At 38.7% G+C, this 13,533-nt stretch overlaps 1 protein-coding gene across 1 annotated transcript in view; it reads right to left on the bottom strand.

Moving 5' to 3' along the window:
* Positions 1 to 10,526: 10,526 nt before the first annotated feature.
* The window catches only part of LOC106635740 (lymphocyte antigen 6G), a 77,856-nt gene continuing 74,849 nt past the window's right edge, over positions 10,527 to 13,533 (bottom strand). Inside the window, exon 4 of the mRNA XM_014347869.2 lies at positions 10,527 to 10,704. Coding sequence (XP_014203355.1) covers positions 10,562 to 10,704 — 143 coding nt within the window. The 3' untranslated portion in view covers positions 10,527 to 10,561. The remainder of the gene's footprint in view (positions 10,705 to 13,533) is intronic.

Raw genomic sequence — 13,533 nt, forward strand, 5'->3', positions numbered from 1 at the left:
CCGTGTACACACACAAGTGGGAGGTATAGGTATCGTCACCGAACGCGAAACTCAAAGCTCCGAGTGAGCTAAACAACCCACCATCACTCGGCTGTGCACACAAAAGCAATGGTGCCACTGATGCCCATCGTTACAAATATTGAAGCACATCGCATGTACACGCGAGCTATATAGGCTCTGTTTTCGTTACGGTCGAGCGGTAATGCCGAGTCCAAACACGGAGTGAATATTTAAGTGCAAATTGTGTGTAGTGGAATACACGGTGCACGGACTACATACATACCGTTAATAACGCGGGACTAGATCACTTCTGACCCAAATATACCGCGCTCCAGTCTCTCTGACAATGTCTGCGTGAGATTGGAATAATTGATAAGCTCTCGAGGACGCGCGGCAGAGCTGGTGGAGGTTTTGCTTAATTTTGGGCGTTAAATTTTCAGGAGTGGCAAATAAACTTGTTTTCCAAGGCTCTGCAAGGGACTCTCTAAAAAAGAGAGAGAGTGGGAAAAAAAGGAGGGGAACTCGTCGAAAACTCAATCCAACTTTTAAAAAGCCTCAGCAGCGCGTTAAAACGACGGCGTGATTTATTTAGGCACGGAAAAAAAGCCTCTTTCGCGCAACTCTCGAGGCGGAGGAAAAAAAAAAAAAATTCGCGAATGCAACGGTGAAGTTAAGAAGCAGCTGCCACGTATGAGATAGAGACTCGCGTGTATATATATATATACGTGCTCCGTTTGATCCGATGATCGACGACGCCCACCGGGGAGGGACGATATTATTTTTTGGAGGACCATTAAATAGGACATTCATCATGCTGCGACTATTCTTCCTCCGGTCGTTTTTGCGAGCATTAGATAGTTATTATCGCCTGCCCTACAACTCGCGTGTCCCGACGAGGAGTACAATATTCCGTTTTGGGCTTGAACTGGCGGTTCACTTCGTGTAGCGCCGGATGAAATTCGTGAATTTGCAACTTTCGGTCGGAGAGGGGTTCCACCGGTTTTTATTTCCTCGGTCGATAAATCGTTATACCCTCGCGTAACAGAAAACGAGGACTCATCGCTCGTATTAATATTCCTCCGCGCCACACTCGCGGGAGCGTTTACAATACGTTTTAACGAAAAACACCATACACGTACCACTGGCGTAAATGAAAAAAAAAAAAAAAAAAAAAAAAAGAAAAACTTGGCACCAAAGGACGGCAAATTGATTCGTTATTTAAATGCACTCGCGCTCGAACGAGAGTCTCGATCCAGCATTTGCAATTCAGATTCGAAAAATAAAAAATATATATATTTATGCATCTATAAATTCATGAGAGACGGAGACGCGGCCTCTGTGTACACACACATATTATATACTATTGCGCGGTGCGGAGAGAAAGAAAATTGCTCGAGGTTAAGTGCTCGCGCTTTGATTGAGAATAAAATATAGGTCAGTGGAAACGTTCCGGCAGATGGCTCGTACACGCGGGGCTTTTTGTCCGAAATGGGTCTACATTGTATCATGTATACAGTGGAATCCCGTAAATCGTTGCGCAACTGTATCGGACAAAAAGCGCGCCTCGCTCTCTTACAGATAAAAGCGAACCAAAATCGGGGACCACTGGCGTGCATAGTAACCGGTGTAAGGGGCCTAACACACACACGTCCGGTGACAAAGGCAAGGGGGAAGCCACCGCGAGGTGGTTGAGATGAGCGAGCGAGGCGTGTGTAGGAGTCCGGGGGGGATTCACCTCCTCGTGACACCTTGCTGTTGCCATCGCCGAGAGATAACCTGCGTTAAGGGCCTCCTCGCGGCCATTAGCATATTTATTAGACGTCACTCGTGTTGTTCCAGTTTACTGTTGGCGTGCGAAGAGAGAGCCTCAAGTGCCCCAGGGAAGGCGTAATTACTCCACAAGAGAGCCTGGAATCTTCGTGCAGTCGCGTGTCCGACCGTAGCTTGACTCGTACTACTGCTCGACCGACACGGGGCTCGCGCGGAAAGGCCGCGGCACATTGTTTTTCGATACTTTCTCTTTGAGCTGCTATTGCCTTTGAGGATCTTGTTAATTGAATCGTTGGGGGCCCGAATTTAGATTTTTTTGTTAATGGGAGAAGCCTCGACGTAGAAAACGCGTTGCGTTGTCCGGCGGAAATGGGCTAATGTATATATTCGAGACGAGGTGCATTGTTGTGGTTTACCACTGACAATGGACTGGAAACTCTCGCTTGTTAGCTGGATTATGTTACATATCTCGTGTACTTGTCAAAGTGATTGCACCGATACATGCTTCATGTGTTCCATACTTGAGTTGCAAAATATTTTTTACTTAACGTGTAATAATATTTCGTAAAAGTGAGTGTAAGAAAAGGTTTCATGAAAATAATTTTCTTTGTGTATTTGTGTAAATGCCTGTACACCGAAATGAAGGATATAATATATAATTATACAAACGTAGGACGATTTGATCACTTAATCGATCAAACACCCACAAGCTCCCATCAATTCTTGTATGTTTTATGTTTTTCTTTAGGATCACTTGACCAACTGCCATTGCTTCTGAGCTACCAAGGTGGAACTATTGATTTCTTTTTTTATTTGCATTTTTAGTGTCCAGATATAATATCTCGAAGGAAGAAATGAGGTCAAGAATGATAAAAGATTTTTATAATTGTAAAAAAAACTGTAAACTATTGTTATTCTCAAATTTCTTTTTTTTTCACTATGATTTTTATTTGGTTATAAACGTGTCATCAAGGTTTATGAGAGGATAATTTTTTTTTTTTTTTTTTTTTCGTACATGTGCTTGAAAAGTTTTTCTGTTGATTGACATTAGAAACTTTATTTTGTGTTTGACAGTTGCAAGTTTGAAAAAGGCACTAACAATGACTTGACGTACCTACCTATTCCGATTTTTTTATACATAAATTATTGATAATCTATTTCAACGATACTTTGTTCTTCAAGCGTAAATCAAAAGTATGCACGGTATTAAATTACGATTCCCCAAACAACGTTTTCTTGCGGTGAAAGAGCTTCATTATACGACCACCAAAACCCAACGCAACATTATATACAATTCCCGTCAAAAACAGTCGGTCGCGGATATTACTTCTCCGTTTCTCCCCTACTGTTCTCGATACATAAAACGAAATTCGCTTAAAACTCGTCCCGCCCTAGCGCCGTAACGACGAAAATTTAACGAGCCGTTGTAAAGCCTCGGGCAATTGTGTGGCGGAAATTAATTAATCAACTTTCCCCTCTCTCACTCGGCATTAAAAAATTTTCGTCCTACCGCGAGGAGGAAAGTTAGCCGGCGCTCGCTTTTTTAATTGAAATCGATTCATCTACGTCGAGTCTTTGTAATTGAAGATTAATGCTCGGACGTTGTTGAGAAAGAGCGCGTGCCCTCACTTTCTATTCGTGCATTTTTTATTTTTTATTTTTTTTTTTTTTCATGGCCGTTAAATACATCTTGCAACTTTATTAAGGTATTAGAAGCGCAATCAGGGAAACAGATTGGTGCTTACGCTCGTGATGGAATGTAAAATATTTTACAAAGGATTGAAGCAGTGTACGCAGGTGTTGCTTGCGTAAAACGATTAAGTTTACGACAAGAACGTTTTGTCATTGTGATACGAGATGAGAAAAATGATGGAATTAATAAGTAGTAAAGCGTAAGTATACAATTGAAAAATAACTTACTTTTTTCTTTATTCGAAGCCGAGGGACGACGCATCGTTGCATGGCATCGCAGACACTTATTAAAGAATCAATACGCTCTGTGAATTCGAAATTGACGACAGAGCGTATAAATTCTAAAATAAATATCTCGACATTAACATTTCGGCCGGGCTGACTTCTTTTAGCTGTATCTGTACGAATAGACTTAAAAAACTTGTTTGCTATATATTTTTTGCCAACAATGTGATGCATTATTTATGCTGAGAAAAATTTGTATTCAACCACTACTTGTAACATAGTTCTTCACTTAATAAAAAAAAAAAAAAAGGGAAGGAATTCGAAAAAGTATTTATAAGTGTTACTTCAAATAAGGTATGATGAAATTTATTATTTAAAATGTCTTGCACTTATCGATCAGAAAAAAAATTTTCCCAGTATTGTAGCGTGAATAGTGACGAATAAAAAAGTTTTTCCAGCAAAACGAACAAACGTTATTCAATTCCAAAAAGATGTGTATATGTAAAAAAAAAAAAAAAAAAAAATGTTCAACCTTACAGTATAGTTCAAAGGGTCCATTAATAATATGTGAAGAAAAAAAAAATCCAATCAGGGCGTATGTACACTGCTCGCTCATCGCGACAATAGAGGCACGGCCCGCGACGTCGGGGCTTAATAATTGTCGCGTTTCATATCCCGGAGCTCGGGATTTCGAAGGTCCCGGGGCTTTTCCGGTAATTACCGGCCATTAAAGTTTCAGGACGCTAATAGCTCGCTGCTCCCTGTGCGTGCGCAGGTACTTTGGTACAGTTAACCCACGTCCGGATCTCGATCGCGGGGGTCTTTGGTTAAACCGAACGAAAGAGGATGAGCCGTGACGCGCAATAAATTTGTTGGCGCGTACTATTCTGGACTTGGATGAATAATTAAATGATGAGAAGTCGAGTATTGGGAGAATCATCTGGTATATGCATTTGTGGAGCTTATGCGAGTATTGTGCGTTTACAGACTTGGGCTGTGAATACTTTTTCAAATACTTTGAAAATTTTTTTTTTCATCGCTACTTATAATAAAGTACAAAAATTTTTTCTAACAAAAAGTATGTAAAAAGACTGGGCGCAAGTCTGTTCACACGTATATTTAACAATGATTAAGTACTTACTTTGATTTTATGAAAAACTTGGCTAGATCTATTGAAATGATCAAACGCACAGGTTTCTAGTATTAAGATTTTCGTTTTTATTGTTATTTCGTGTCTATTATAAATGTACAACTCCTCATACATTAAGTTTATTTTTTGTTCATTCAGCTTAAGAGACTAAAATTCCACGTTTTTTTTTTTTTTTTTTTTTTTTCCTTTTAGTTTTTTGCGTTTCATGTGGCACTCACGCGATAGTAAGTTAATATGCTTCTGAAATTAATAGTGGCGTTTGGATTGGGCGAGAAGATCCGACATCGAGGCTTCGTTGGCGTCGCCGTAATAATTTTTTGGTGCCATACGTGATATGCTAGTAATGTGCGAGACAAAATAAAATTTCCAGTAAAATTAGTAATTCGAAGCTAGAGAAGTAAAAAAAAATATATACATATATATCTCAGCTCTGCACATGTTTTTGCAACAAATGACTTTCAAGAAATTGAAAAATAAAAAGAAAATAGATATGACCGTGTGGAGCAAGTGAATGAAAAATTGAAAAATACCAAGGAGAATCTTTTGTGGGCTGACGACGATTCCTCGAGTGCAGCCACGCGGCATCCATTCGGTTTTTGTTCTTTCACGCACAGTTGCACGATTCACGAGAATCTTTTCTCCTACATCTCTGTTCAAGTTCGACCTTTTGCCTACACGCACTCACACACTTTCACACTTTTTCTCTAGATGCTTATTTTTTTTATTTTAAACATGAGTACAATTTTTTTTTTCTTTGCGCTAATCGCGCGTTGTTCAGCCTAAACTATGCTGACGTCTTTATTATTTTATTAAGTACAATCGATTTAATAAATTTTCAAAGATGAAATGTTCATGCGTGTGATAGTTCCTTATTTGCACCCACTGATATTAATTTCTCTTGCAGTTTTTTTTTTCCGCCTAAGAAGCACATAAGTCATTAGAATATTTTCTGAAATATATTTATAGATTTTTTCTTCTTTTTTTTTTATTGTATTTATTTATCAATGCAATCTCTTTTTCTGTCAATTCGCACAATTTACACACATTTTAGTGTGCGTATACGCAAACAGTTCATTGATGGTGGCGCACTCATTTTTTCCGTTGCAACTAATGTCAAACCGATAGCCCAAATCCAGATACAAGTCCATTTTTTATTTATCGTCGATTTTAAGAAAATTGCACCCTGTTGAGGTTTTAAAAAATTTTATGCATGTATTTTAAACAGAAACAATTTTCTCGGTGGTTCAAAAACAATTTTTGTATTTTTTTTTTTTTTTTGCAACCGATTCGACATTAATCATGTAGTATTGATCTCGAGGGAATTCAACGTGGCTTCCTTTACAAAGTCTACAAACTACAGCAGGAATCATGAGGCGATATTTTATGTGCATCCCTGTCAGTAAAATTGGTTATCTATAATATTCAATATATTATCAGAGCCATCTGTTAGAGTAAAGTTTTTTCTTTTTATGCTCTAAAAACAAATTTGTATCGCTAATGGATGCTGTTTTATGAATGGAATACCAATAGTTTAATCTCTACAATGTTAAATTTTATTTTTTAAAGATTTTAAGTTTTGTTTTTGGTGTATTGGTACAGTGGAAGTCAAAGAATTTTTGTTGCTTCAATATCTCGTCGTTTTATTCAATTTTATGATTATATTTATAGTTTTTTTTTCTTATTGAATATTTTTGTATCAATAGTTTATCGAAACTATAGAATTTCACATAAGAAATGCAAACTACGATCGAATGATGTTTAGAAAGTTCTTTCGACTACGTATTTATCATATATTATTCTGTATTCTTATATAATTTATTTGTTTTCATACCTATATACGATCGTCGCAAGAGTAAGCAAGAAGCAATATAGTGTTTTTTTTTTTTTTTTTTCTTTTTTTTAGTAATAGATAACTCTTAGTGGTTTTTCATTATTTTAACCTGCGTTTGACAGATGATTTCTTATTGTGTAATATATTTTTTCAACAATGAAACTTAACACGCTAATATAAAGATATTTAATATTGCGAGTTTTGATAAGTTAGTAATTCACTTTTCGTTCAATAAAGCGACCATGAGTTTATATGTAATTTTTTTTGTAATCTGATGTACTATATAATTAATTACCTTAATTATCCATCTAAATATGCAGTCCAATGTTCAGTTAGTCATTTTCTTTTGTCTGCATGATTTTTATATCAAGATGTAGGTAGATGTTGTAATAAATATATACACTCAAAGTACACTATTGTAAGGTAAATGCCCCCCCCCTCCCGTGATCGGCCAGTCGAGAACGATTTTTTCACAACGATATTATACTGACATAATACGTCAGACGCTCATTGTTATTTCGTAAAAATACGTATATTTACAATATGGTCGTTTTTTTTTTTTTTTTTTTTTTTTTTTTTTTTCTTTAATAAGATCACGATGATTTTTTTTCCGAAATTATTGTTATTTATACTAATGAAACATTTTGATCATCCGCAAGCGAAAATTGCTTAAGTACTTTGGTTAACAACAGTGAACATGCGATAAAAAATTTGTTTTATCAATCTACAAGCACTTATAGATTACTTTTTATTTGACATACACGAACATTGATTTGATATTTCATTCGATATAAATATTTTTTTTTATTATTTTGATTATTAAACAAAGCATTTGTGAATGTAGGTTGTCTACAACTCAATATAAATATATATATATTCTCATATATGTAACAGTGTTGGATGAAAATTATTAGTTGCTCATAAGATGAAATTGTAAGGTATTTGCTTGTACGGCTTCGTGCAACAATTTATTATTTTATGCGCTTTAATAACTTCGTAAAAGATTTAACTTGCTGTAAAAATGTATTAGTCATGTCTTGATTAAATCGATGCTTTGGAAAGTAACGTCCATTGATGCACACAAAAGTTATATTGCTTCCTTAGAGCATTATTTTATATTCTCTATAAAATTTACACAAGCGTATCTTATAAAAAAATTATTTTCAAAGTGTATACAATCCCTTATTATTACCATAAAATCCTTTTAATTTCCAACATTGATTTTTTTTTTTTTTTTTTTTTTTTTTTTTAATGTGTACAACGATATAACATTGAATTAATAAAGTTGCGACATAACTAACAACTCAATTTGCATTTGCGAACGTGAAGTATATAATATTTATTCAAGTATACATATGTATACGTGGCGCTTATATGAAAATAAATTTTACATGAAGATGTCGCATATAATATGACAGAGAGCGAAAGATCCTTGGAATGATGAGAAGATACAGGCGTACGGGTACCGAAAATCTGGGGCATTTGCCTTCAACGAGACTCTATATTTAGTTCGGCTCTTCATCCTTTTTTTTTTTTATCTTGTATTTTTTTTTGTTCTTTCTTATATAAACTTTTTCATAGACGACGTCAACTCGTAATAATAATTTCACAATAATTGTATAGCAATGATTCAATGTTACTTATTAGTTTCTACATAGCTCAGTGTAGGAGTAGCAATAGTTGATAATTAATTAATCAGATTAATCAATCATTCCGTTGTATTATTTAACTTTTTTTTTTTCTACTTCCTCGTAGTTATTTTTATATATATATATATATATTTCTATCATCTGGCATCATTATAAAACCTTTATCGGTGTTGTCGAGTACCTCCCCCTCGCGCTAGCTGATTGTTGGCGTCGCCCTTCTCTCGTACGTTCTTCGAGCGTCAAAAAAAAAAATTGTGTTAAGTAAGCTGCCGTAATTAAAATAATTGTGACCATTAAGTGGTCAATTAATGATGACGCAGAGAAAAGAAAAAAAAAAAACTTTCGAGCTTACTGGAGCGTTATATATTGAGTGTTATCCTTGTTTTAATAATAACATTGATAATGACGACAATAATAACAACAACAGTATTATGTAGATATTCACGTCGTGCAAGTTTTATTTCGAGCGAAAGGACAACGCGTCACCACCAGTTTGCACGAGGTCAAGGCGTCGATAGGTAGGGTCTGTGGTCCATTTGCAAACGCCAGGAATATAGTACGTGCACGTATATTCCAGGACACGGGGTGGGGGGAGGATTCGTTGTGTCACGGGTTATCTTCTTCTCCTCCTTCGACTAGCGCTAATCAAAGGAAAATATTTTCATCCGCCGCCCTTTTTCTCTTCTTCGACCCCATTGTTGCTGGCACAATTTTATTTTTCCCCCTTCGCTACACCGTCGCCGCGCGTTAATTAGACGCTTTCTCGAATACGGAGCTAAACAAAAGGAAAAGAAAAACGGTGGGCGAGCAGCGAATCGACTCGTTAAACGAAAGGGTGCAATTCGAGGGGAGGGGGGGGATGTTGTTTTCTCGCTCCCTGCCTCGGGTGATGAAAATTTGCCGTGGTTACATTCGTACTTACCCAAAAGTTTTACCCTGACGCCTGGAAAATAATGCACCGTAAACAACAAAAGCGATAAATTACTCCATCTCTAGCTGCAATTCCTCTCTTTCGTGTGATTTCTTTTGTATTCCAGGGACCCAGTTTTTCCCGCCCGGACCCAAAAATGTCTAATTGAAATACATCCCCGATCCCTTGAATACACGTTCTCGTTGATTTTTCCACCCGGTGTGTTTTTCCCCCCAGCGATTATCTCCGTCGGACAAAAAGAAAGAAAAAACAGGCTCACGCGTATACGCTCGAAACTTTTTCGAAATTAAATTCAGCCCCGGGGGTGCTCACACGCGCGGCGACTCTACTCGCAATGAAAATAAGAGAGGGAAAAGAAAGCGGAGCGAAAAATGGAAATTGCCGAAGCGAGTGGCAGCTGCTCTCCCTGCGGGAACCTGGTGAGCAAACGAAGGGAGTACCGCGGCCCAATCTCGATGTGGCGGGGGGGGGGGGGGAAAGACCGGTCGACCGCATCTACTTACCTCCGATCGATTCGTGGGGGTGTACCGGCGTCACCGTATGTATGCTCGATTATATGTAGTTAAGAGATGCGATTAATCATTGAATACCAACAATAAGCGATCCGCGGGCTCTACAATTATTTCAAGCTGATGGAAACAGAAAAACGCATTGCTTATGTCGGCGGTACGTCAAAATCACCCCTCGCGTGTCCAAAGGAGGAGAAGCCGATCGATCGGTCATGTACTCGTGTGTGGATAGGTATGCGTATAATTGTATTTCATCGAAAGCCGTCCGTACAGCATATATACGTATCATATGCGCGTGGGTACGTATTAAAATCGGAAAGAGAATCTGGGCACAAAAGTATAATGGTATATATAGGCATATACAAGTATTACAATAGTATAGTCATAGAGTAGCGGTGCTTCGGTGGGTATGCATATTAGGCGTGTCTCAAAGTGTAATTCATCGCATATTATGGGTGTACTTTTGTACGACAATAGGTACAAGTGTATATGTATGCGTAAAGTGGAAAATGATGGTAGTGTCGTCCGTTAAGGCGAGGACTGCTCGGTAGTTGTGAGAATTATCATTATTTTTATATTACTATGTGTATGCGTGTTATTATATTATAATGTATTTATATCAGGCGATGCCCATATCTCTCTTTCTCTCCTCGGTGTGTGTTGTGTATGCCATGGTCTTCGGGCGATGGCTAGCAAGTTCAGAGATGTATAGCGTGTAGTGATGATGCCGTTGGGAGTTTTGAGGACGCGTTTTTTTTATTTTTTTAAAATTATTTTATTTTCGGCGCATCGTACGTATACGCATTAGCCACGACGTTGCGGAAGCTGTTGCAGCAGCAATGCGAGCGCCAAGCTCGACAGTAGCCAAAAACTGTTGCTCGACGTTACGGTGGGCGCGCTGTTGCAGCCGTTCTCCTTGCAACAGTACGTCCTCGTGCTCCAGGCCTCTGTAACACGCAAGAATGGACCATTATTTTTATTTATATATATATGTATATATATATTTTTTTTTTTTCATGAATTTTCATGGCAATGAAACAAAGGTTATTCTTGACTTCTGACTAGATCTCCTCGCGTATCTATTGGATCGAAAATTCCTGTCAATCAGCCACTTGGCTTGAAACACCAACCGGTCGCTGCCCCGATGCCCGTGCACGAGATCATAGCCGAGCGAGGAAAAATAAAACAACGGCGCGCGACATCCAGAATAGGGAGGGAACAAAAAAAAAAAAAAAAAATCTCCGGAAAGAAGGCTGACTGGAGAGGAAAGAGCGTGGCAGCCATCAGGGGTAATGTGTGTAGCGGCGCGGAATAGCCGAGTTGGCAGTCGCGCGTATGGACGAATCTAGAGAACTACTCTGGAGGAAGCTGTGTGTGCGGGTCGGCTCTTTTCAGTCTCCCTCCACCCACCCCTCAGCTGAACCCGTGCACTCGTCGTGCGTTTCGCCAGATGCTGTCCCATATGCATCGATTCAATGTCTCTCCCACCCTCTGCAACCTTTTTCTCCGCGTTGGTGGAGGAATTTGCGTTTTTGGCGCCGCTCAATCGATGCGCACTTTGGATCAAAGGGGTCCTTGAACGTTCGAGGCCTCCGCGTATGGTCAGCGTTCGAGCGGCCGGTCTTTTGTTTCCGTCGTCTCTAGGAGAGTGGTTTTTTTTTTTTTTTTAGGTGTACGTATACACATTCCCACACAAACGCAGGACTGACGGGTTCCTTTGAAGACAGGGCCAAACGTTTTGTGCACGACGGAACGGGGATGGAGAGGAGAAGTTCGATTGTTCGCCTCGTCCAAGGATTTTCCTTTTTCTCTCGGTTCAAGGGTGCGCTCTTTTGCTTTGTGAATTTTTTTTTTTTTTTTGGCTCTTTGAAAAAGTCGTGGACGCGCGGGGCTGTAAATATTTTTGCATGTAGTTTTTCGCTCGACCGTCAAGCTGCATGACTTTGGTTGGCTGTAGGAGGAAGATGCGAAATTCCTCGAAAGCGCGCAAATGTTTTCCACGTCCTACGCTCGTTATCCTTCAAGTTGGGCTTTGGTTACATTTCGACTTTCCAAACATGAGCAAAAGACTCTGTAAACGAGCTAAAAAAAAAAAAAATAAAATAACAAACCGAGAACTTTTTAAAAACTAGGATGAATTCAAAGGCCGCTCGACTCCGGGGCAGTGAAGAGGGGAAATTCTTTTAACTTGCGTAAGTATACAGTGTAACTTTTCGTCGGCGCAGAAATTGTTTCGACTCTACTGCTGCTGGTCTGAAATGCACATTATTGTTGGGTGCAAACATTGAAAGGGGAAAAAATTAAATTCTACGAGAGGGTAAAAACAAGCAATGCTCCGGATGAAATACAAAAATTACGTTTCGTTGGGTATTTTCTGATGAAGAGAAAGTAACGTTTAACGTACACATTTTACGCTTCCAATGATCGAGTTGATATTCCAAAGATGAGGTGGGTCGAGATGAAAAAAAAATTAATTCATCCGCTTCTAAAGAACCAACGGCGATTTGTCAATGGGAAAAAATTGATTACTCCTCCCTCGAAGCATCGAAACGTCCCTCCGTTTCCGATAATCCAGTTCAGCTTTAATCGCGGATTACGCGTTCAAATCTAACTTTGCGCCCAGAGTCCGCAGTGGGGACGACTATGTATCCCTCGTCAAACGCGTTCGTCATTTTCTCCGACATTTGCACGTTTTTATACACATCTGTCAAAGAGATAAATCCAAGACGCGGTACGGAAGAACGAAATTCGCCGGAAAAATAGTATACCCTCGCGAATGGGAGGTTGAGAGTGGTGGGGAGTGAAAAAAAGGGTAAAATCCAGACATCGTTTCGCACTTGGGGCGAGTGTCGAGTCGTAGTGACAAGAAACGAACGTCGTGCCATTTACGAGGTCCCGACGAGTGGCGTCGCGTGCATATATGTGTACAGCTGTGCTGATGCCGGGCGCCCATCCATCGCTGCCTCAACTAATGCCGATGCCTCGAAGTGCATTTGGGCCGCGGGTGTTTTTTCTTCCGTCTTATTTGTCACGCCTGTTTTGGGTGTACCGTGTAGGTGTATCGGGTTGATTGATTTTTGGGACTCGCCGAGTGAATCGGAGCTCCAGGGAAAGAGAAATCGTTTTACCATGAAAATGCGTGACGACGCGATAAAAGTTAGGGAGCAAATGAAATTTTAAAAAGTCCGGAAATCTCGGGAATTCAAAACTGCAGTCTGGCCCTCTTTGTTCGGGAAAGTGCTTTCTTTGAATGTGTATAAATACAAATAATTTTTTTTTTTTTTTTTTTTTTAATGTAAATACGGAGGCCGCGAATGAAAACTCAATCTACCATATTGGATAATGTTTTTGGATCATATTTGAACAGCTGCCCTGTCCATTTTGATTCAAATTGATTTCGGATTTCATAACTTCACCAAAAGATAAAAAAACGTATCGGGAGATATGAATCACAGACACACATGTGTTTGTAATTACATTTTAGAGTCGAAAAGTGTCTAAATGTAGTGTTAATGGTTGTTTTTCTAAGACTTGGCCGAGCTACAACCTTTTCTCTCAACCAATTACATATATATATATATCCTTATTTTATTGACACTACTCGTACAAGTGATTTTTTTTATTTATAGATAATAATTATACACTTTAGTCTATTGAAATTTTATTATTAATGATATTACATTTTGTGTTCCATACTATGCATAGGAGATATGTGCTTTAATAAACTGTATCAGACTGTAAAATCAAATGTTTCTGAAAAAAAGGTTTACCAATGC

The sequence above is a fragment of the Copidosoma floridanum genome, unplaced genomic scaffold (assembly GCF_036245765.1).
Source record: "Copidosoma floridanum isolate Cflo_tuat_1 unplaced genomic scaffold, Cflo_Japanese_pri ptg000012l, whole genome shotgun sequence".
NCBI classification, from domain to species: domain Eukaryota; kingdom Metazoa; phylum Arthropoda; class Insecta; order Hymenoptera; family Encyrtidae; genus Copidosoma; species Copidosoma floridanum.